At 40.0% G+C, this 26,211-nt stretch overlaps 1 protein-coding gene across 1 annotated transcript; it reads right to left on the reverse strand.

Annotated features, from left to right (window-relative positions):
* RMND5A (required for meiotic nuclear division 5 homolog A) lies at positions 1 to 26,142 on the reverse strand. Its single transcript, XM_080400463.1, has 9 exons — positions 25,712 to 26,142; positions 21,172 to 21,314; positions 14,645 to 14,779; positions 14,371 to 14,471; positions 9,149 to 9,315; positions 8,234 to 8,399; positions 5,456 to 5,558; positions 3,078 to 3,232; positions 1 to 1,720 (listed from the first exon to the last, which is right to left on the reverse strand). The coding sequence occupies exons 1-9, from the start codon at positions 25,851 to 25,853 to the stop codon at positions 1,657 to 1,659; spliced, it is 1,176 nt and encodes a 391-aa protein (XP_080256589.1). The 5' UTR covers positions 25,854 to 26,142; the 3' UTR covers positions 1 to 1,656.
* Between the last annotated feature and the right edge of the window lie 69 nt (positions 26,143 to 26,211).

Here is a 26,211-nt window from a genome sequence, read left to right on the forward strand (position 1 = left end):
TGGAAAATAATATCCTCACCCGTTTATTGTTGATTTTACCATCTGGTAACGCGGCTGTTTTGAACTCAGTGTGAATACAATTTTTTTGCAGAAAATCACACACCTGTATTTTTCACATGTATCAAACACATTTAAAGTTTAAAATTTGTGTGTCTTGACTTGCTCCTTTTAATGTCTCTTTAGGGTTGTCCGTTGTCACTGATCCGGTAAGAGTCCAACTCAGTCTCTCAAGTCAGGTGACATACAAATTCAAAAGGTGTAGATTTCTCAAAGACGGTCTTCTCTGTAGTGCATTGTGCTAGTGCATTCAACCAGTGTGTCAGTATTCAACCATATAAGCTTGGGGGTTGTTTTTTTTAACTACACAATACAGAAATATAATTTTACATGTAGCTTTGCATGCCTTATGGCTGCTTGCCCTACTATAGGACAGTGCAATAAATACAAATATATGCACACTAGAAAAGATTGAACTGCCATGATCTACATCTCGTTTATGAGTACAAATTTACCTAGTCAACAATATGACAAATTTAGCAGAAAAAGTGGCAATGGCAGCAATATTCTACTACAAAAACAAGGCTAGAAGCAAAGTGTTCTCAAGCTACAGGAAACTTGCTACCTCCTAATATCTGATGTAGGGCCCAGTTCTGCCAAGTGCAGAGTCATGATCAGTAGATTGCATCAGAACATGCTTTTCCCCCATTTAACAATGAATACTTCTACAATTTATTTGGTTTTGATAACTGTTTATAAATAGCACACTATAATGACTATTAAACTATACAGCAACATGACATTTATAGCCTAATCCTGAATACAAAGTTCAAAGAACATGACTACAAAGGCCAGAGAACAAATGTCATCGGCTAAAAGCGTTTCCACTTCAGAATTTATTGAATGTTCTCTTACACAACCACTTCTTGATGGTGAAACCAAAGGAACAGGATTTCCTATTCCCTCTCTGCTCCAGTAGTAATTTAGCCACACATCACCCTTATAAATTAGCGATGGATTTTAACAGGTAGCCCCTTGGGGCTATATATTTTATATACTTTATATATATGCACATTTATTTTGAATTCTATGTAAAAGTTGAAAAAAATGTTTGAAAGAAACTCAGAATATATCACAGCTTTTTCAGCGAAAAAAATACAAATTAGTTTTATAACCACTATTTGATTTATCAAACTTTTTTTTCTGAAGTATTTACCTTTAATTATGTACACATTACAGGAAATAAAACTTTTTCCACAAACATTCTCTAAGGTGACAGTTATCAATAGAATGATAGAATAATAGCAGGAAAAATATTAAACAAATGGGGGTGATCAATTTCTGCTTTTAAAAAGTAAAAAGTCAAAAGTCACCATATAGTTAAGTACAAAAACCTGCATTGAATGACAACTGCTGGTGTAGTAACTTGATCAGGTATGGAGACCAAGAGTATAGTAAAGCCCTATGGTAATAATATTTCTGTAGCATTTCCACTTGGTATGTATATACTAAATGTTGGCAAAGTTTCTGTAGCATTAGCTTATACAAACATAGGAGTCCTCAGTCTGCTGCATAAAACGGAACAAGTGTGTTTTAATTCTCCTGAAATGCACCTGAAATCCAGAGTGTCACTTACAAACTGCATAATGAAACTTTTCTTCAGAAAAATATCTGTTTCGCATCTCCAGGGCTCTGTTCCATCGGACAATAGGGGCATTTTAATCTGGGGACAAAGACAACGTGTTACAATAGTGGTAACATGCGACAACTGAGCATTAAATGTATCCAGTTTGCACTGACAGTCCTTCCACTTTTCCCCCTCCCCATAGCATCAAATTACTCTTAAACTGTAGTGCTTTACTTGGCTCCATTAAAAGTCACTTTTAGCAGCTGTAAGAGACCTTACCATGCTTTTTCTTCTATTTATATTCTTCCTCACCTTTCACCCACACACCCCTCGAATTATTAAAGAAATTACTCTTCAGGATTAATTTATTATTTCTACTTCTGAATTAGTTTATTGCATTTAGTCATTTTAAAATAGGCTAGTAGCTTGCATTTTGACTTCCTCGGTATCCAGTGCAGTTTACTGTCTGATTCCCAAAATGCCCTGATTTTTACAACCCACCTAAATCAGCTCCTGCAGCCTATGACTGAAGAGGTCAGCCTGGCTTCCTTGCTGAGGTCTCTGCTGATATGATTCTACCTGCTTACAATATTTCTTCTAGCACTGATCCATTCTTCCCCATCTCTATGTTTGGACCTTTGTCCTCGCCCCCTGCCCTACCCCCCCAGGTTAATATTGTCAGAGCTGTGCTGTCACTAAAGCTGATCAATGAATGCACCAGGAGTAAGCAATCAGGTACAGAAATAATGCAACAGCAAGTTTACTGACTTAAATGTCTACAGTCACCCACGAAGGCATACCTGTAGGCTTTTCTAACAGGGCAAAAATTGTAAACATCACTTGACATTTTCATTCATGGCATCCCTTATTTTCACACTGGATTTTACAGAACAACTTACGGCTCTAAATTAAGCTGACAGCCTCCACTGAAGCTGCATATGTTCAGTCCAAATTACCACTGGTTCTTCCTCCAGTAAATCTGTATAGCTCATTCTATCCCATTTCCTCCTTCCCAACAGCCTGTAGGCACCCCACTGATATCTAAGGAGTATTTCCACAGTGATAATTCAACTAACTCCTCAGTTACTAAGCCTTATTTCCCCCAGAGGTTATTTTTAAGGGATGTTTCATGCATTACTAACCTTTCTCCCAACAAAAAAACCTGTGTGCGTAAAAGCCTCTGTTTTGAAGTTAAGACAACACAACGGTACTTAAAACTTGGAAAATTATTTTGCTCATTGCATTCCTTCACTTAATCTCACTATCTACAACATCAGAGGGTTTACTACGCTTTTCTCCAGTGCATCAACCCAGCTTTATCTGGCTTTCAAGTCATTCTCCAGGATTAACAACCTTCCACCAATTATGGACTCAGTTTCCCCAAAACACAGTATTCAAGTCTTAAGATTTGTCCTTGTCTGTATGTTGCTTGAAATAAAAGAATGGTACTTACTTGCTGCCATTAAACATTTTATTCAGAGCATCTCTTGATATAATATGACCACAGACTAACTTCATAGGTGGATTATTATCTGTTGTTTGCTGACGAAGAATGGGACAGGCAAATATCGAATGATACCAGCACTTTTTACCAAGGTCCACTTCAATCTGTGAAAGAAATTTACATAGCAATTTATCTTGGGAAACTACATTTCCAGACAATTATCCCTTTTGGTCATGGCCTTTACTTAACGGATTTCACAATTCAGCCATGAAGGCAGCAAAACCTATTGTGTGCATGCCTGACAATTCCCCAGCCAAAAATACTTAATTGTGATCCTAAAATGGTGATTTATGTTGCTTCTCCCCATCCCCAAAGCAGCAGAGTATTCTGCCAAGGAACAAGTGGATATTTTAGTGCAGATCTATGCCCTGGCAGGCAAACTGAGCTGATGACCCAACAAGACTTTCCGTATTTCCTAGCCAGTGATTTCCAGAGTGGTTCACAAAACAGATCTTATTGGGGGGGGGGGGGGGGGGGGGGGTAGGAGGGGTGTTGTGAAGAAAAACTCTTGGATTATGTTAATGTTCTATAGCTTATTGAAAGACTCTCCCAACACCTACATGTCGTGTCAATAACAAAATGTATCAGAATAATTAGTTTTCAGTACCAACACAGAAGACACTGGTACAGCGCAGCTTTTGCCATCAGGATAAAATGATTTCAGGAAGGGACATCTTACAGATAAGAACAGATCTGTAACTTCAGGAATCGACTGAGAACTGCAAAAAATCACAGCTTCTGTACTGGAAGCAACTCGTTCTGACCAGTACTGAATTTTGACATGTTTAACCTTCAATAAAATCTGACAACATAATCTTATCACGCTACTTAATCTCTGTCTCTGCATGATCAAAATAAGGCTGCCCATCCCCATACTGCCTTAGCAGTACACACTAGAAACCCTTCAGTTTAGAGGGGTCTAAACAAGGTCTATGCAAGGATGAATGTACATATTATTAACTGATCTGCATCTGACAGCAATCATTCCCAAATGCTCCCGAGCTAATCATTCTTGTCTGGACACAGGGCATGAATCTGTCACACTTGGAGGTTACACTCTCAGTGTTACAGAAATCATAGCCAGGAGAAACTCAACACACATGCTTACACTATAAATAAATCTCTTCCAGCTACAATCAAAGAGGCTAACTCAGTTCACGACCAGTTCGCACTAAATAGGTTTTCTTTCCAAATCAGGAGCAGGCCACTGGAGAGCTGCCCACACGTAATAACAGCTATAAAGAGAAACTGGGGTTTCATAACAACTGAACTTTATTTCAACTGATACAAATAAGTTGGGCTGGAAACATAACGCACTGGATTCAGACCAATTCAGTTCCTGTGTCCCCAGATGTAGCACTAATTTTTTCATCTCCTATCTGCCTGACAAAGCATCAATGCAAAGCAGCCCATGGACAGAACTCAAGCTTAGCTAGAGAAAGTTAATGTTACTCAGTGGGATGCATTGCCCTTCCAGTTATATAGAAACATCTCATACATTCACTATAAGGTTAAGCAGAAGGTGAGAGCATCTGTTTTGTTAAGGTCATTTGATCAAAAACCTTTTCAATGCAAAAAGGGGTAACAGGTGAAAGGGGGGAGCAGGAAACAAAACCAAGATACACAAACCTGACAAGCATAACAGAGACAATAAAAACCAACCTTGCCAGTCAGACTAACTGATAGGTCATGAAGAAACTGCAACAAAACCTGGACTTTGCAACAGGTCAGAATGCAAAACTGAGGGTCTCTGAGGAGAAGGGGTCAGTAGAACTATATGAACTGCAGGAGGAAAGTGCAAGGAAAGGGGATTGAGGAAGAATGGCCAGAAAGGGATATAAAAGGGGCCAGAAGGGCCATGCCAGTATTTGAGGGTTCATGAGCATGCATTTTGCTTGTGAATCTAGAGTGGGGGGGGTGTGTGCTTTCACCAGTGAATTTTAATCTTTACCAGCCAAAGAGGACGACGGGATCTTGGCTGTCTACACTTATGTTCTATGCCAGTCCTGTATATGGGTGCTGCTGAAGGCAACGCCTCATCTGTGGTAGCCTGTGCAGCCAGTCGTATCAGCGTCCTTTGTGTGTGTGCGTGGGCGAGTGTTTGTAATTCATGTACAGCTTTGCTACTGGTTGAACCTACAAACAGGAAAGCAGCAGGTACACCCGTTGGGCTGGGATGGAGACCCCCAGGGTCTCTGCATAGTAGGAAGCCCCGAGCCCCAGAGCTGGTGGCCACATCTAACACCCTTAACATTCAGTGCAAAAGAAACCTGAAAACAGCATCTGCCATTAGAAATCTGCCCTGGGATAGCTCAGCATCAACTCACCGGTAGCTCATCCTTCTGGTTCCAAACACCCGTGCATTGCCTTTGTTCAATAACTGCCTTGATATTAATTAGAGCTGGTAATGCTACACAACCTGCTGAAAAACTGCAGAAAAAGGAAATGTTAACGTAAGGTGCCTGTCTGGAAACCAGCTTTTTTTTGTATTTCTACTTTAAATGTTAACTGGGACACAAGAATGTTGTACTACTTCATTCAGTTCTTGTCTGTACTTCTAAGCTCCCTTCAAGTATAACAAGAAGGAGTTTTAGGGCACGTTTTCAGTTACTCTGTGTCTTAGGCTAGGGCCCTTACGTACTGTATTCTAGACTGAAAACTACTGTTAAACCCTGCTCCGAGTCTTATAATGAATTGATTTTCTGTACCACCAACTTTAATTTTGAGCTGTACAGGAGGAAGATGTCATGTTAGCTTATACAGGTAGTTGCTCTCAATCATGGAAGAGTACATGCAGCTTAAGAGTTTCCATGTAACACACACACAACCCATAAACCTTTAATTATATGCAATTACCATGTAAAGAAACATGTCTTTCCACCTTTGCCTTAATTCAAGAAAAGAAATGTAGAAAAAAACATTGGAAAGCAAGCAAAGGAAGGAAAACCACAGCCTGTAACAAGAATGTCAGTATAGAACTGACCAAAGTCAGTGTCCCAACAGTTCAGCCTGCTCTGGGAGTCACCCATTACCAGAACTTACCACATTATTTTGAAATATTTTACTACATTACAAAAGAAAGTATGACACTGAGTTTCCACAAATCAACAGATGTTTTGATGGATTTAAATCTCATGGCAATAATATAGGCCTGGAAATCAGTAGCAACAGAAACAGGATTTGACCAGCTCTGTTTTTTTGGCAGATTATTTTACTATTTGTGCAAATTTTATTATCTACAGAAGTCATGACTTTCCTCTCCACTGTGCCCCTCCAGATACTTTGTTTTCATGTTTCTGCAGGAACATTCTGGCTAGTTTACTTAGGAGGGAGAGACGTGCCTGAAACCTATGGATCTCTTGCCTAAGCTATAAAAAAAAAACAAAACAAAAACATATTCCTCACCTTCAACTGGCTATTTTAATCCTTACGCTTTGCTTTTTGATTATTTTGGCCCTGAGTGTAACTTGTGTAAACCATGTGGAAAGTTTAGACAAATAGTATTTGTAGAAATAAAAGCATTAAGGCTTTAATGGTTCTGTCTGAAAACATCTCCGGAAGAGCCCTTTAAGAGTATAACAACTGAAGTAAATAGTAAATTCAAATGGTGTCCTGTAGTCCTCCAAGGCCCTGAACTGCAACCTCCTTAATACACCAAGAGTCCTCCCACTGACTCTACTCAGTAACTCGGACCACAAGGCCTGTACAGGATTAGATAAATACTGGAGAAGCCAAATCAGCCTTAAAAAAAAGGGATCGCTACTCACATTCTAGAAAGTAATATATTTTACAGCAGGGATTTAACTTCAAGCTGGTTTAATTTCTAAAGGATTTGCAGCACTCAAAGGTCACACCAGTTTAGAACAGTCTCATTTATGACAAGAATATCGATACCACCTATACAGTAAATATATTTCAGTGCAACTGATTTCACACCAGGCACAAAACAAGCACCCAACCAATCCAAACATCACTAACAGGGATTATCCAACTTCACTGAAAATCTCTCAGCTCTTTGCACTGAAAATCCCATTGCAGCGTCAGTGTGTGAGCAATTAAAATGTAAAGGGCTGCTGTTAGTTTGACTGAAACAGGAAAAAGACGAAAAACAAAAAAGAGACAGAACCTTTAGGTATCTTTAAAACCTACAAACTGAAATTTGTAATGTTTGTTGTAGAAAGACAATCTGAAAGTGCTCCCTTTGTTGCTTCTGTTGTATTTTGTGACAGAGGTGCAAACAGGAGAAGCAGAAGGTTTGACAATTTAAGAACTCTAAACTAAGCACAGAAGTCTAGTAATAATAAAATGTAAACAATAAAAAAGCCAAACAAAACAAACAACAAAAAAACACAAAAAAAGAAGAGGTAATGAAGCTTATGCTAAGTACCAAATCTAGCCTAGAAAGATACATATGATTTTTTTACTTAATCTCTGAAATGAAAATGAGAACATCACGTTAGCGTATTGGGGGGAATTGACATCCAAAGGCTAAACATCAGCTAATCTGTTTTATCTTCAGAGTAGCTAGAAGGAGATTAGGTTGGGTTTTTTTCTTCACACTTCCAACAGCCTCCTACAGATTTGCATTTTGTCAGATTAGCTACTGAGCTTTAAAGTGCCTCTCTTCTTTGTAAATGAGGTCCAGCAAAAAATTTTAGCAGCTGAAATCACTACATAACTCATAAGCATTCTTCTAAGGAGAAGACAGGTAAAGTAATGTGTGGATTAAAACCCAAGATGATCAAATGCCAACAGAATCACAGCCACAGTTTTGGGTATTTTTCAGTTAAACAGCAGGGACAGTTTTCATACACTTGCTGTGGGGCAAAGTCTGGCTGATTGCCATCCTCATCTTTCACAGCAGTGCCTAAACTATGGAAGCCAAATACCATCCACAAATGCTTCCTCTTGAACTGCCAAGGTGCAGAATAAAGCAGAGCACACAAGAACCTCCGATTTCTAATCTTTCCAAATCTTGTTAGGGCCAATTGTAACTGTACTCTTTATTTAATAGACGCTAGATGAGACTACTTCTCAAAAGCCATTTATTTTGTCCTGAACAAGAAACAGAAACCAAAACACTGTGTAAGTGAAAACCAGCATACCTAACACTGAGAGGTGATTCAACTGACAGACCCAGAAGAGCGCAGGCATCTCTTGTAAAGATATCACAGATGTCCGCCCACTGGTTTGCATCTAACAGATGAACGTACGGAGAGTTCTCAATACCTTGCCGCAGATACACCAGGCTGCCCATCAGAACCTGAATATCTGCAAGGGATCAGGAACAATTAGTTATTTTACACTACAAATGAAAGCTAGTATCTACAGGTTTAGCTTTTACATAGAAAACAGGCAGACATACCAAATTAATAATACACATCCTCACCTTCACAAAATACAGTTATAGCCATCACAGGACAGATGTCCACAGGCTATGGACAGATGGGGGGGTGGGGGTGTCATCTGCCCCTTACAAGCACACCATGCTGCCGGTTAATTTTCCTTTGAACAGTTTTACTTTTCTTTAAGCTTTCTGACAAACACAGTACCCTAATCATTAGGCTTTACTGCATTCAGTTTGGGATGGTTCACTTAACTCATGTATTACAAATTTTTCAGAAGTTTCATTTCTCTTTGTATTACCCCACGCAGCTGAAAATAGCAGATGACTATACCAAGAACACTTCCGTGCATTTTTAACACTTTACCCTGGCAGCAGACCTATTCTAGATGTAATCTATGTATTATTTAAAGAGGCAAACCCCTACATTTAAGCAAATGCACAGACATATTAAAATATAATTTTGTGCCCTCTTTAACAAAAAAAAACACAAAAGCAAACAAAGGAGTTAATTCAAATTCTAAGTGTTCAGGTTATACACGTTTAAGAAAAAAATAAGAAGCCTCTAACAAAACAAAAATAATGGAGTAAACCACATTTGGAACATGACTTGTATTTTACTACAAGGTGCCACATCAAGGTGCTTTAAATCCCCTTAATAAGACAAAACACTTACCTTTCTGATGATTTAGGGCAAAAGGCTGGAAGTTTTTCGCATACTGAAGTGCTTCTCTTTGATTTGCTGTTCCACCCATCAATAAACTAATGAAATATAATCTGTGTAGTTTAAATTCCAACGAACTATTCTGTGCCATAAGCATTTCTCTGTTGGATACCGCCCACCTAGAAGAAACAAGGAGGTACAATAGGACGGATGTGACACACACAAGGGTAATAAATGTCAGCCTACACCATATGAAATTATTACAATTATCAACCCTCTATTTCAAGGAGAATATGCCTGTTCCCTGAACTTCTCAGAGGCTATACAGAGCATGGAAAATGGCAAGACCCTTTACAAGTAACGGAGCTACCACAGGGTGCACAACATGTGAATGATGGTATTTCTGATGCTGCTGTACAGGTTAACCTCTGCAAAATTCCAGCACCCACTGGCTGGAAGGAAAGACTGAATTAGGCACAATATAAGACAGAAATAGCTAGAATCTACTGTATTTGGATTAATACCACTCAATCTTAACAATTACAGATAGTCTTCAGCTGCATGTTGAAGAAGTTTGACCAAGCCTTTCAAGAACATATTTTCCAGCTTCTCCATTCAAACATTTTCTCTAAGCCACTATGTTTATTTGCATATGTGCGTTGCCCTGGAGAGGGTAAGTGCATCTATGGGGGCCTCAAAAATAAGACATTATCAAGACCTTAAAATAGGGGATAGGGGGAAGGGAAATCAGTTTAATTATCACACTTTACCCTGTTTAAACTTTGCCTTTGGTGTCATTTTCAACTTGGACAATAAAAATATTCCTCACTTTCTGGGTCTCATTTACCACGACAACACTAATATGTGGCTCCTAAATAACATATAAGAATTCTTGAACACACAACAAGTAAAGTGAACTGGAATTTTCAACACATTTCATAAAACGTTACTTTATTATTTAGATCTTCTCCATCCCTTTCTTGCGTTTTTGTGGGTTGGGTTTGGATTTGGGTTTTTGGTTTTTATTCCTTAATTCAGTCATGCCTAAGCCAATCCAATCTTTCTCTTAAGAACTTCAAGTTACAATGTTCTTCAGTACATCTGTTTCTCATTAGCGTTAATTAGTTATACCATTTTCACTGTGGGGGCCCCATTATGCAAAGAGCTTTTCACTTTTCAGCAACGAACTGAGGTAGCCTCCATTCCTTAAAAAGAAAGGGTATGCGAGGCTTCTGTTCTTTTCAACCAATACTAAAATAAGAAAATTAAGCGTTCTTACAGCACTGGTAAAGCTTTCCAATGCAAGTTAGCCTTCTACATTAAGATGCAGTGTTAATGAGCAAGTATCTACTTTCAATTTGTTGTGGTGAAAGTGTCAGGAGTCTGACTTTACTGGCAAGCCTTTGTAATGACAGCAGTAACTTTTCAGTAGGAAACAGTGAAAAATGCAGCCTTTGAACTAAGAACGAGCCCTACTGTTCCTAATTTCAAGCAGTTTCAGATGAGCAGCCTCAGAAAACTGTCAACACTGTAAGCTCCACTGGGAGGGAAGGGTAACGATGGGTGGGTGGTTGGGTTGGGTTGGTTTGGGGGGTGTGTGTGTGTCTTTTGTTGAGTTTGTTTTATGACCACAGTCCATGGTTTAAGTCAGGTACAGTGGCAATAAAGCTCACTCGCAACTAAGAAAACAAGAGCCTGAAGTTAACAGTGATAGCCTAATAAGCAGCTAAAAGACAAAAACCTGTTCTCAATAAAAATAAGACTAGTCCACAGTCCCATTAATAAGGTATTAATCTGTATTGCATCAAAAAAGCCTTCATCCTCTCCCTGCCAATATTTGCTTCTTGCGGTACTCCATCTTGCTGAGATCAAGTCTATTTTTTCCAAATTAGCTTTTAGGCAGGCTTTCCATTTTTAGCTCTTTGAGTGGCAGCACAGATTTGTATCAGAAGAAAGCAGCCACAGAAGCAAGGCCTGAGGTGTTTGGTCTAGCACATGCTGTTCCTACTTCCAATGGAAAGACAAAAACCCAGCAAGTGAGGTTTAAAACATTCAACCCACATATTCTCCACCACTGTCCAATACCATTAGTAATTGCAGCGCCTATCTTCCTGCCTCCTCTCAAAATAATACTTTCAGAGTGTTTTCACTTTCAAGACTCAAATCCATCTGAATTTTTTGAAGTTTACATTATACCATTCAAACCACAGGTACACAGAGCTCTCTTCTAGCTCCCACATGGAATTTAGTTAAAATGAATTTCACAAAGCCTAGCAAAGTTTAAATTAAATTTAAACCATACCCCAAAGGTCCCAGCAAATACCAGGACCTGCGCACCTTGCTGCTTTACAGATAGAAGACAGTATCTCTTCCCTAGGAGATTACAGTCAAAAGCTTTGAACCTGCAAGTCATTCCCACCAGACCTTCACATGGAGACCCACCTGAGCTCACAAGGGCCAGAATCTGCCCAGAAAGAACCTACAGATTTCCCTCCCCCATCACCAAAGCACAATGAGAAGAGTCACTGGAAATTAACAGGATCCTGTGGAGGTAAAGATTACACAGTTTAGGGTGCAGGGCCAGGCTGGCCATCTACAAAGTCACGTTACACACCGCATAAAAAAAGAAAAATGGTATGGCCAGTCATACTATGTTTAATTCTGAAGTATAGTATTTTTACATGTTAGAATATATATTAGTAAGAAAATCTGAAAAAACTAATGTTAGGGTCTTTTTTTTTTAAAAAAAATCAGATATAAATACTAACTTTTCCTCTATAGCCACAGCAGGGCCTTGAAAATATTTTCAAGAAGTCCACCCGACAGCTCCTTTTCCATAGCAGTGACCAGGAGCCACCCATGTTTGCTTCATTTCCAACACTGACTTAAGCCGAGCACTGACAGAGCCAGAGAGACTGGTTATTGTTTTCATCCCAACCTTCCGCAATTTTGCATGAGTAAACCCTGCTATCCTCCCCTTCCTGGTTTGTGAGGCTGTAATTAATTATCCTTGTGAAATACCTCTTTCTGCTTCAACACCACTGTCAGTAGCCTAACCCTAGAATGGGCCAGTTTGGAATTGCTTTTATGCACCCCTAAAGCTGTTTTTACTAATGCAAGTTTTAGCCATTCATCGGCTTTTCACCCAAAGAGCACAGCGCCACCCCTCCAAGCCCCTCTCACACAACGGCAGTCCCTCCAGGAGCGGTTTCTATCCCTTCTCCTGAACACCCAAGTCTCCTAGGAAATAATATGGGAAATATCTTCACTAGTGTCAGCAGTTCTGTGTGATACCTGGGCATTTAAGACACTGGTTACCCCCTAAACTGTGTAAATTTGCCACATTTTGATCATCCTCACTAGCCACCATGTTTTTTACATAGGCTTCACTATAAATAAGGACCCAGCATACAAAGAGAAGCAGACAGCTTTTGCACTGAAGAGTTTAAACAGAATAAACATTATTTAAAAATGAGAGAGGGTGGGGGAGGGAGACCAGCATATAAACTGCTAACAATACACCCTATTCTGTGTCCATTCAGCTGTCCTCGTAATAAGAGCTCCTTTGAAGGACCATGCCTTCTCCTTTGTTTGGAAAATATTTAACACATTGCAGGAACTACAAGATACAACTGAGGAGCAGTAAGTAAGGCATAAGGCCTAGCAAACTGCAACTAAAATGAATGTAGTGACTTCAAGTGAATTGACATTAAAAGCAAGTTACTGTTCCTCTGAGAGTATTTTTCACAACAGCTATGTTACTACTTGAACTACAAGAATACGTGGTGTAGCTGACAATAAATCCTGTTTCAGTGGTGACACCAGGCATTTCAGTATTGCTTCCCTGCAATTAGCCAGTTCAATAGCAATAAACCACCTGAGCAACTACATTCAAAGACCAACTATTTAGGTCAAACTCCACATGACCCTGAGGCATAATCCAGGATTTAGTTTATGAACACCACAATTTGAATATCAGAGTATCTCTGCACTTGGTTTAGATGCCAATAAGCTCTGAATTGACATACCTGCTTTGGTTCACGTTAAACGGAAAAGAAAACCTTTGCTAATATAAAACTATACTTAGGTATCTTAAGTATATGAATTATGCTCTGGAATGAAACACAGAAATTTTGAATTTGCTTTGGTTTCATTGTTTCTATTTTTAAAATATCACTTCAAAGCTGGTTTAGGGTCTTTTTGTTTGTTTTTGGGGTTTTGTGTTGGGTTTTTTTGTTTTCTTTACTTCTGAGACCAACCTAAGCCTACCAAAGTTCTTGCAACTTGCAAAAAAGGAAGAAAAAAAAGAAAACCCAGGCTGAGGATTTGTTTGGGGTTGTCTTATTTTTAAAATAAAAGCTATTCAGAAATGGTACTGTGCAGTTACATACCCACTACTGTAAATCATAAAGCAGTAGCTCATGAGACATTTCATCACCTTTCCTCCTCACTGTCACTCTTAGCACCAGCTTACACATCTAATGTTGTAAGGTCAAGGAACTATGCTGGTCTGAGGTTGATTGATAGATCTCAGATACTCCCAGACTTGGTTTTCACCTGAGCATTCAGCATTATCCACTGACTTGCATTAACTGAATTGGTTTGTTCAGAAGAAATCTCACTAACAGATCTCACTGTCAGTCCAGGCTCCCAGCAGCAACTCACCTCTCACCCAGCATTAATCAACAGCTACCTGGCAGCAGCAAAGCACACACCTATCCTTTCACTCCCTCTTCCTACTCTGTGGTTCCTTATCTGGAAAGGGAGAGTGACTTGAGGAAAAGCAAGAACTTCGATCCTGAGTCAATTTCTGCTCACTCCAAAGGCTTCATGAACCTAAAAAGACTTGGTGGTCCACAACACCTTTTGTAAGTCCTGGTCCCCTTCATAACTGGACCTTTTAAAATAAGGTTCACTACCGATTCACTGTAAGACTAGGTATTGTCATGGCACACAACTGTTTCTCCAAGCGATGTTTCTTCCCAAAACTTTAAATCAGCATCACAAATTATTCAAGTTAATTCTTAAATCAAAGAAAGAGACCCTTAGTTAAGGACTGCCCATAGGAAGGGACACAGAGGGGACAAAACCAGGAAGGGATTCATTCAGTAACTAGAGCTCGCAAAGGACAAACGGGGACACGTCAAAATATACTAAAGACAATACTTGATGTGAAAAACTAAGGATTTGTTAAAAGTGTTCAAAAAAAGGCAGGAAAAACTGAGTAGACTCACTCTAGTGCAGGTCTCAAAACTCTCACTTTTAATGCTTCCAATATTCGATTTAACTCCACAAATGGTTCTTTTTGACTTTGATCTATTGATAGACCAGATTCCTGAGGGGGGGGGAAAAAAAGGGCAGTTTTTAGTTAAAGCATAAGAAACAACAGGATTAAACCACTGTTTTTCTGACAGTTTAAATATTCACCTGGAACATTCAAATAAGGACACAAACACGAAGCACAACTCTCCACGGTGGATAACATTAAACATCCACACTTATCATTACCTGACAAAGTTCCTCAGCTACATCCAGCATCCCCTGACGGAAGAAGTGCTCCACCATCACCTCATTGAGGATTCGCTGGCTGTCAGCCTGCCAGCACCCATCGATCCCCACACTGCTGATGTCAGAGTCAAAATTCTGAAATGTACAAATTAACAGTCAATAGGCTAGAACAAATCATCCCACGTAATTTTTCTTTAGTTACACAGGGCACCTATATCTCCACCCTGATGTCTTCTGCCTATTACTCAGTTGGCCCTCAGTTACCTCCTGTTTAAAGTGAAAAGTATCTGTCAGTTGTTTTCATTATGTCCTGTGTACAGGAGAGAAAAAATTATTTGGCTTGTTCAAGTTCAAGGACTCATTTCAAGTCTGAGTACTATTCATTATACAGAATTACACTGACATTACAAGTCTAGCTAGCAAATTGGAAATCTAGTTAACTAATAAAGGATTTCCAGACCATGATGTGTTTTTGAAGGAAGGATCTGCAGAAAACGCTTTTGCCATATGTGAAAACTGAAAATGCATAGAGAACAGAAAACTAAATCACCTACACTAGAATCAAAATAGCATACCAATGCATCACTGTCACTACAGTGCACCAAATTAGAAGTAAAAGCTTTAACTCATTTTTTTCTTTGTACGTAGCTGGCAGGGCAGACAATTCTGAAAAACGAAAATGTCACTTCCCCCGCGCCCGCCCCGCCCCCCCCAAGAACAATGAAATTCAAATCTCTGAAGACCTCAACATCCCAGCAACAGGATGAGCTTTGAAGATGAGAGATCTTTTACAGATCTAACCCCGATGGTCCTACTGCCGTGTATTTTTAGGCCAGTGGCCTACAGACATATTCCAGGAATAAGTAAAAATATTGTCACAGTGACTCTTCAGTAACACTTGGCACTGCTTGGCATCGTGCCTCCTGGCAGTGGGAGAGCAATGCTTCTCTAATCCAAGATATTAAACAGGATTTTAACTGCTAACATGTTTTATGATTGGGGCAGACGGGTTAATTTTCATAAAATCCTCACCCATTGCTTAAATCAAATCTCTTGCAAAAGGAACAGAGTCTAGAAGTCAGTGCATTGCTTGCTGCCTGATCTGATGACTTCAGAAATCAGAACTTTAGTGAAAATAGCAGTGCTTCAGCTGCAGCCCTGTGAGAATCGACACCCCTGCGCAATACAGGAACAGCGACCTAGCACAAATCCATGCTTCTGCCAAGGCAGGCAGAGCAAGTAACACAAAGCCGGCACGAGCGATCTTCGAGTACCCTGCACAGCTCAGCTTCATAGTGTGTCTTCCTTTTATTCGCAACTTATTAATGTCCTTCATCAGCCACCTCCACATCTCCTTCGATGCTGCTCTGTGTCATCAAGAGAAAGGGGCTGCCTTCTCATCCCTGCATGTGCGCCGCCTTCAAAACCACTTCATTCAGGTCTCTTCGCAAACTTTCAGTAAAACCTTAGGCTAGCCAATTGTCTCTTTCATCTTTCAGAGGTGGGTGATGGAGCAAGATGAGCATTTAAGTTATTGCCACCGATTCCAAGTCTCACATTTAGCAACATTTTCACTTGGGTCTCTTAACCTATGAACTCCTTGTCATGCTGCTCGTCTTTAAGCTGTACCTTGAAAAAACTTAAGCATCTTGAAAACTAAATACTGTTCTTAATTGTGCCAACCCTTTGAAGCCTTTAAGGTTCACCACCATGGTGGATTCTGATATCACTGTCCAAACACCACTAGCAGGTAACAATTCCATTGACAATGCATTAAGGAAGTATCAGAAGCAGTATTAAGAACCCACAAGCTTGCTTTTGTTACTTAAGATTCCGGAGCAGGATCACCAGTAATATAAAAACAATCAACTTTAAGTTACTCTTCATGCAATTTCAAGTGCTAGCAAACATAACAACCCTGTAAGAAGAAACTCTATTCTTCTGGCCAGTTCCCAGCCATTACAGCTGAACTTATGCCTTAAAAGTTGTCACATCCTTCTCATTGCTTGAGGGCACAGGTGGTAAAGCCACTTACCTTATTAGTTCCTTCACAAAATCCACATTTTGTTCTGAAACAACAAACTATGAGCCTTGAGAAACTTTTCAAAACTCCACTGTAAATTAGATGTTTTTTTAAGTTCCACAAAAGGTGACAATGATAAGTCTTATCAACCTAGATGAGCTGTAAACTGAGGACCTCAAGTTTTTTTTCTCCCCCCTCAGCCATTCTCCACTCAACTCAGACTTCACCAGGTTCTCACTTCAGTAACTTCTTTAAAAAAAAAAAAATAAACCACACCAAACATTTTTGACGTCTTTATTATACGTGGGATTCTACAGCTCTGCCTTTTCTGGGTCCTGAGGAACTTCAAGAACTGACTGCACATATTACAGTGAGTGACTGTCACATGTCAGAAGAAATTAGTGCTTGCCTTTGGCTCACATATTTCATAACTGTCATGCATGCGTGACATGCTGGTGACTACACATCACCCAGTTTTGCTTTCTAAATGCTAACAGTATGCTAACTGATAGCATGTGGGTTTTAATAAGATTTCAAAAGTTGAAATAAATTCTGTAAGTTACAAACTCCAGGAAGATTATTTTGTACTTTTCAGGCTTTAGCTTCGAAGTGTCAGTTAATATTCTGAAGAAACAAATCTTTTAAAAGCCTAACTAGTAAGCCTAGCACTAAAATGTAGGCTATTATGTGCTAAATATACCGATGATAACAATGTAAAGTACATTACGGGGAACTGCTAGCATCTGAGGACTTCAAGATTCACACACACACACACACACAAGATGGACCACTTTAATAAACACACAACCTCTCATGTTATTAATAACAACACGATATGAAAAAAATTATGATTAAGGCCAGTTTTATTCCTCAGTTTCCCAGTTGAGATTATTTTGTGCACTTCTCCCTTCTTCTGAATTCAGACCCAGAATACAAAGACATTTGTTTACCTTCTCTGTTGAATTCATTTGTTCATAAGATAGAGCTCAACTTGCAAAGACTATATTTATGCAGCCCCATTCTTCACAGTAACATAATTAAATTATACACAAACAAACTAAAAACAAACTAAAAACCTTTACTGAATTTAAGTTTTTAAATGAAGCAAACACTAACTTAGGGTAAAAGTTTGCTTTCCCAAAACAAAGATTGGATTAAAATGCCGGCCCTTCAAAAAGAGGCTTAAAATTCAGGGGGAAAATGGAAAGAGCTACCATTTACTCCACTTACTCTCCTCAATGAAAGCATTTAACCAGTACTCACAACAGATTGCTGCTAGAACAAAAACATTTACTACCCCCATCAAACATGCTTTGAGATGATTTCAAATCATTCCAGAAGAGTTGATTGATTTACAGGGAGACTGATGAGTGAGCTACCAGAAAACAACTTGCTGAGCAACACTGACCTGAGTTCTGGAAGCAGAGCAAACGCTAGAAATGCTAGAAAAAAAATGGACACAAACATTTCCTTTCAAAGGGCAAAATACTCTTTGGAAGAAAGGGTAACCCTTAATGGATCAGAAGTATGCAATCCATGTAGAACTACTAGGAAAAAAGGTTTAGCTTATTAGAAAAACTTTCCAGGAACTAACTAAAAGCAACACACAAAATACTGGCATTTCAGACTTTAACGTGATTCCTAACTTGGACTTGTTTTTCAAATGCTTAGGAGCTTCTGTTCTCAGAGTGAACTCTGCAGGTAGACCAATCTAGGTCCCATGCACGCCCATAAGCAATGAATACACTAGCTTAAAAACCAACCAGACTAAACTTTACATATAGATATAACCCTGCCTCAACACTAGGGGAAAAAAAAAAAAAAAAATTAACCTGAAATTTGCCACAAGCAGATAATACAGCAAGTTTTTTCAAAATCCAAGTTTGTCAAGTAGGAAGCTTGTTGAGTGTACAATCAACAGCTGTAACAACAGCTGTCATTTGGATGCATCACAAAATTGGTACCAATATTAGCATGTTTCCTAATCTCAAGTCAGGCAATAAAATAATGAGTAACATTTATCTGTGCCTGAGCATATACAGCTAGGAAGACCATAAGCATTGTTCTAGAGATGTTAATCCATCTATAAAATAAATGATGATTTACATGCAACAGAAACAAAATTCAAATCTCATGAATCAGGGCAAGGGCTGTGCTTCTTTAAATTCTAATGAGCATTTGTTTAGGAAGCAGCAGTATTTTGCACAGAATGTGTGGAGAATCAATTCACTACACCAATTACACTTAATTACTTCTTCTGGTTTAAGCTTAAGTATATTATAGTGAAGGGATGGGGGGAGGGCAATTTCAACAGGTTATGGGACTCCCATGCCAACAAAGACTTTGTTGGCAGGTTTCAAGCATATACTCCAGCAGCACAGGGAAATCGCATTATATATGTGTGTATATATATATGTCCAGGGAAGAATTCAATTCCACCTGGATTTAAACATTACACATATTCATCTGACAAGCAGGCCAAGACTACATGGTACATTTTTAAAGTAGTTCCTTTAAAATACTACAGTCAGTGAAAACTAATAAAATTAAAACTACCCACATTTAAAAAGGTCCAACAAAGTTCTTATTTAAGGAGACAATTCTAACCGATGCTCTGGACTTCACAGAAACACATCCCTCGTTATGAGCAGAACTGGGTACGCTCCTGCAGTTCCCACTGCTTCTAGGTTTTTGCTGTAAACACCACAGACACTAAACAAGATTGAAAGTGCAGCAGAATAAGCACACTGAATACAGCACGTTGAGCTAATTTTTGAACACCTCACTGAAACAGCCTTTCTGACACTCAGCAGGCACAGAGCAAACTGGTATCCTTTCTACTGTTTTACAAAACCACACACTTGAAAGTAAAAAACTTTTTTATTTACAGCTATCCTTTTTCAAATAAGAATAGTAGATGAAACAGCAGGACAGAAACAACATTGGGAAAACTATGCACACGACAACTGAAACAGCTATTTGGGGATTAGACTCAAGCCTAAACTTCATTAAGATTTCAAGTGTTGCTTTCTTTGGCTTCTAAGAAATAGTACCACCAATTTCCATTGAATATTCACACCCTCTATACATGACCTAGAGCTGCTCTATTTCAGAGCATATAAATGAAAAAGGTATAGCCAAACCTGAAAGCTTATCTATACAAAGTCCACTTGCTAAAGTAGAATAGAAAAGTTTGAAACTTAGGACAAGATTACACAAATTTATTTCAGGCTTCAAGCCAGTAATAAGGATGGAATTTTACTCTAGTTAATTGGTTTAGATGCAGCAGCAAGGATTAGAGACAGATGCATCCTTAAGCTTTGGATAACAGTGACGCTTGCATTAAAGCTATTAGTACAAAGTTTGAGCTCTCCATGATTATCAGTCATAGATATAAGTAAAAAAATATAAATTGCACAGATGTACTGCCCAATAATACAGTATTGTGTACTTCGCTGCTTCAAAGCACTACTGTTAATTTATCCTTTAACAGATTATCATTACTAAACAAATTTTAAATGAGACTCCCAAGGGATGAATGAGTATTTCGTAATGCTGCAAATGTCTTTGTCCACATGAAAACTTACTTACTAGTGTCCTTCTGAGTAAGATTATAAGGTGTATGTCAAACCAAATGTTTAGACCCATCAACATAAGCATATTCTAATATGAAACTATCACTTAGGAATATCCAAAAAAGCAGCTGAAAGACTCCTTGCATACAGGACTACCTTATGTGAAAGAACATACAGATGGAGAAAAGCACAGCCTGAAAGTATACATACGGCACCACTTACTGCAAAAAAGGAGTTTTAGCATCAATTCAAAGAATTGTTAATATCTACCTACAAAAATATACTTGGATCCCAGTTATTCTTGAACCTGGATTTCATATGAAAATGTCTCATACGCAAAGCTTCAAAGATATGCCACCCTATCTTATTATTTGTTATGGCATAGGCGCAGATACTATGAGAAGCTAAATTTACTCACATTAAGAACACTGTTAGAACACCGCATGTTATAAAATTAAGCCCTAAGAACTGACAATACACCTGAAATACATACAAAATGTCTTAAAAAATTCTGGTTTATAGTCTTCTAGAACAAAATACCATTTTGAGTTATTTGCTACTAACAATTAAATAGAAATACAATATACATATATATAAACCCCAGTATTTTTTTTATTGAGACAGATATTGAAACAAACATTTAGCTAAACTGATATAACACACACTATTACTAAATCTAATAATATCTATAGGGCACGTTCTCTATGAAACTAAGAGATCTGAACTGCCCCAGAAGGAATACTCTGTATGCCATGAGTTCTGAAACCAAGTACTGTACACCCACCCTGCTGTGTTGCCTCTGCCCCAAGCCTAGGCTTCTGTAGTTGACAGGAAGAATTAATTAATTGTAGTATAAATCCAAATTTTGTAAAGCAGAGTACACATCACAGAATATATGCAATAACACAATCAAACCACAATATAAATACCTTATCAATGGCTTTTCCAACTCGGGATACGCTGCTGTGAATGTCTTTATGATCAGAGGCCAGTTTTTGAACTGTGTCTTTTATTCTTTTACAACACTGTGTCATAACAAGTGAAATTGTCCCCGACAAGTCTCCATCTTGATCTAGACAAGACAGAGGAAAATTACTAGTTTTGTTACAAACAAATCATAATATTAAATCTCTTCATATGCAACAACATATAAAAACAATAAATGGTATTAAAAGAAAGAAAAGCAAGCTAGAGAGTATTTGCAAAGCTAGATCAGTTTAAATGAAGGAAGACGTACAGGACATGGTTCACCCATGGAATCAGGAATCCAGTTGGGTGAACAGTAACACTGAACAAGTGCAGCAGTTTAAAAAATTAATGGACAGTTCTCATGTGTCTGATTACTAAATACATCTCAAAGAAACACCCCAATCCACAAATCTCACAGGCTATAATATTAAGCTACAGAACCTGCTATAGGATCAGTTTTCTTTTAGACAGTTACCAGAAGATAGGTCAGAACATCATGTTTAACTTCAAAAAGGTGCAAGCAAAATTTGGGTTAATAAGAGCCCAATTCATTCTTGTCCCGCAAGCTACCCACTTGTATCAGACCCTGCTTGCATTTGAGATCTATGCAACTTGCTTCCCAGCTTGTGGAAACAGCTCTAAACAGTTTAGCCAACCAGTCTCCGATTCTCAACAGACGAGAAGCAACCTGTAACAGACCCAACTGCAGACATCAGATCCACTCATTCTTGTTTTAAGATTTATTATCTAGAAACTGACATTTTTAAACTGATGTCCAACCAACAGCTGCAATGCTGTATGACCTGCAGGCAAAACAATAAATACAAAAGGTTTACAAACCCCTGACCACATCACCACACTTCACAGTTTACAACCTTCATGCCTGGACTCAAGTATCACTCGGTAGCTTCAGCTGGAAAAAAATTACTTTTTTGTGCTTTATTCCAGCCCTTTCTTCCAGCTTTTGATTCTCTGAAGGCCTCTACTTCCTCAAATTTCATTCTACATGAAGAATTTTTCCTTTAAGGACACAAACTTAACCTTCAACTCCATGGGAAGTCTAATTTAAGCAGGACAGCAGCCCAGAAACACTTCCCTAACATTCCGGATCCAAACCCTTCATGTGAAAAAATAACCCCTGCAAAATATCTCTTTAGAAGAAAGATTTAAAAAGCAACCACATTTTCCATAAAGTTTGTTCCTTTCTCATTTCATATTTCAACACCCCTTCGGTTTCAACGTCACATTAAGAGTCCATTTTCTGGTATTTCATGGAAAGCAAAATGCAGGTGCATCAAACTGCTGCTGCAGGACCAGCAACCTGAGACCCAAAGCAAACTGTCAGTGTACCCTTAACAGCATCCCTCAGAGAGCAAAGGAAATCCAGAAAAAAGCTGTAATCCTAAGGGGTAAGTCATAATTTACCAGCCACTTATTCTAGATACCTTCCTTCATGCATCCTAACTCCTGACTTGCTGATGTCAACAGTGACAACAACCTTCTGTTGTTACATACTAAAACCAGCTTGTCTTTAGAAAAGTAAATAGCTCCTATTCAACCCCACAAGCCCTGGCTGAGGAAGCTTTAATAACAATTTTGCAACAGCCATAGCTTTTAAGAAAAAAAAAAAATTTTTTTCTCCCTCCAGTCCCAAGAAGCTAATGATCACATCCCAGGCAAACAGCTAATAGGGCGTACTACATAAAGTTCACTTCCTAAAGTTATTTCAAGAATAATCATTATTTCTGGGTTGCTATTTAATTTTTATGACAGACACTTAAAATCACATGAAGGATCTTAAGTAACTCTCATGACTTTCGCCAAGACAAAATGATCAGTCAGAAATTATGCAACAAGCGAAATGGAAATACTCATTCCCCAATAAAAAGAGAGATTAAAATATGCTCTCTTAATAGCCCTTTTTTCCCCCAAGAAAAGCTATTAAGCTAAAACCCAAACAGCTTACACGCATAACTGTTTTTACCCCAAGCAAAAAAGTGAATTACTGGCCCCTAACACTTACTGTAGCAGAAATCAACTACAGTAAAGCAATGAAAACATCTACACAGGAAAAGCCAACGAAGTCATCACAGAAAAGTTTCTCCCTCTGCACCCATCTCTTTCAACTTTAATTAATGAGATTCTTCTAATAAAGCAGCAGAAGAAAGCCTGCAGACAGCTCTCCCAAAAGCTGACAGCTTATCCCTGTATTGTGTACAGTCACAATTTAAAAAAAATAAATAAATATATTAGAGAGCAGACACTACACACAGAGTCCAAAGCCAAGTTTACTCAGCCAGACACATTTATACTGTCCAGGAATATGCAATCATGCCTCAGCTACTCCAGGAGGCAAGATACATTAGGGGAAGAAAGAAAAACTTTTTCTTCCTATTCACAGCCTTCACATAGGGCTGTTCTGTACTTCTGCTTTAATAAGAAAGCAGCTCAAGAAATTTTGAGACTGTATGTGTGGAGAAAAAGAACCAGTTTAGAGGTTGAAACAGCTTCTAGCAGTTTCTTTATCTCCACCCGCTTCCTTTTTATATCCACTGCCTGTTTAAGGCCTTTTCATACATCTTGTCCTACAGCATTAACTTCTTCTTCAGCAGTCAAATTTTTCTTTTCTTTTCTTCCTTCAAGATGATATACACAAGCACATTTCTGCAGTTCATACCCCTGAATTACAGAGCTCCACATTAAGATGTTTCACTACTTCCACTTCCATCAATTTTCAAAAACACTCTGGGTACAGTACATAAAAGCTGCAAATACTTGTCCTTATTAGAAGATTATAAATAACATGTTAAGGAAGAAAAAAAAATTTTTTGCTACCTATGAAGACACCTTACTTTCAGATGCCAAAACTGAACAGACTCCCCAGATGTTTGAGAGTGCACTAGCAACATATTGGCTTCATTCTAGAGTGCTTACTAAAAGAAAGCTCAATTTAGGGTGTACTCTGCTGGGACAGCATCACTACTTATTTGGTAAGTCCTAAAAGTACGTCCAGGGCCTTCACAGGACAGTCCCAAAAACTGTTAAGCCAAGGCTGGCAGGGAAACCCAAGGAGGACCCTGAAGGAACTGCACACTGGAACCTTTTAATTTTATTACAAAAAGTAAATAAAAGCTCCAGACCTGCAACAGGATTCTCAGTGACAAATCTTTACAGCCCAACAGAGTCCTACAAAGATCAGTACAACCACGAAGGTCACACTGCAGCTTTCCAGGCAAGGTTAGCATCTGTTTGTGAAGACATGCATTTTATTGATTGTCCTTAACGTGCAAGCCCAAACTGTTTTAAACAGCATAAAATAGATTTATTGAAACACATCTCAAAACAATGACAAAAAGACCAAATGTTACTTCGTTCCAAATAAATGCCTCAAGAAGTGCAGTTCCGTGTTTCTCTCTATGGAAATTGCTGTGTACACACACGGCAACTCTACTACACTCATGTTTATGTTCCTGGAATTATGCGCACTTGTGAGTGAGCTTTGCCCCCATATTTGTACAAGACTACTGCAAACACATTTTTCTCCGAACCAAACAAAAGCAGATTCTGCAAAGCAGTGAAATAGCACAGCTTGCTCTCAAGTTTGGGCTCTGGAGACTGCAAGTTCCTATTTTTAATCCCTGAGCCATCACTCACTTCCTGCATGGCCTTGGGTCAATCACTTCAGCTGTCTCACCACTCCCTCCCACTCCATCGATAAACACTGCATTACCTCCATCTCAGGGATTTCGCAAGGTTTAAATATCTCATGTTTATAGTGCGCTTTGGCCATCTAGCCCGCCTGCGCAAGTGCTCAACATCAGCTGTAAAACACAGTCAAGTCAGGAGGCCGTGTTTACTTCCTGCTGAAGAGTGGCTTTACCCTAAAACACTTCCAAACCTAGCCACATCAAAAGAAAACAACAGTGACTTAGGAGGAAAAAGTAAAGAATTAAAGGGGGGGGGGAGCAAACAGGGCAGCCCTGCTGTTTATTTCCCCTGGGGCTGACTAACCCCATTGTAACTCAACATAAAGGCGCAGGAGGTACCAACACGCTGACCACGGTCATGCCGTACCTGCTGATAGGGAACAAACGCTCCTCTTCAGCAGCCCACACAAGGCCCGAGGGCCGATACCTGTTCCTACCTTTTAACTTTTCTCTGTCAGAAACGCACGCAAAACTCCGACTCCCGGGGGGTGAGGGGGGAGGCCTCCAGCTCTGCTCCCCCCGCGCAGAGACCGGCCCTGCGCCCGGGGCCGGACAGTAAGCTGAGCACGACGACCACCACCACCAGCCCCCCCGGGGCCGGGAAAGGGCTGTTCAGCCCCGGGGCTGGGGGAGGGGGGGGGGGGGGGGGCTCTCCCTGGAAGGGGGGGGTCTCCCCGGAGGGATCCCCCAGTCCACAAAGGCCCAAAGTTGTGGGTCTTTTAAACCCAGAGGAAGGAGCCGGGCCCGTTTCCTGAGGGAAGGGGGGGTGGGGAACGGGGGGGTCTCCACGTACTCTCGGTCTGGAGGATCTCCCGACGCAGCCCGCCCGCGTACTGGATGAGTTCTTCCAGGCTGCGCTCGCAGAGCTGCCCGTAGCCCGAGAACTTCTGCAGCACCTTCTCCAGCTCCCGCTCCACCGTCACGCACTGGTCCATAGCGGCCGGCACCGGGCCGCGCTGCTGCTGCTGCTCCTGCTGCTGGTCCTCCTCGTCCTCCTCCGCCGCCGCCACCACCGCCGCCGCCGCCGGGCCCCCCTCTCTGCCCGGGCCCCCCCGCCTGCCCGCCCCACCCTCACCGTCTTCCGCCAGCACCGTCTCAACGGCGCGACCCCGCTCGGCCCGACCCGGAGCGCCGCTCGCTCCCAACTTCCCCGTCTCCTCCGGCTGCGGCAGTTGTGCGCAGGCAGTGCCGCGGGCAGGCGGGGGCCTCAACGCCGTTTTGGCTCAGGCGGCGCCCCGGACACCTCAGCTGGGGACCTACCCGCAGCCCGCGAAGGGCGGGGCAGGGATTATT

Source organism: Falco punctatus (genome assembly GCF_963210335.1).
Source record: "Falco punctatus genome assembly, chromosome: 1".
Lineage (NCBI taxonomy): Eukaryota > Metazoa > Chordata > Aves > Falconiformes > Falconidae > Falco > Falco punctatus.

Coding starts and splice junctions, on each gene's coding strand:
- RMND5A (XM_080400463.1), bottom strand. CDS start 25,853: ATGGACCAGTGCGTGACGGTGGAGCGGGAGCTGGAGAAGGTGCTGCAG. Junction 9,316..14,370: donor GTTTTGAGACCTGCACTAGA/GTGAGTCTACTC, acceptor TGTTTCTTCTAG/GTGGGCGGTATCCAACAGAG. Junction 3,233..5,455: donor ACCAGAAGGATGAGCTACCG/GTGAGTTGATGC, acceptor TTTCTTTCACAG/ATTGAAGTGGACCTTGGTAA.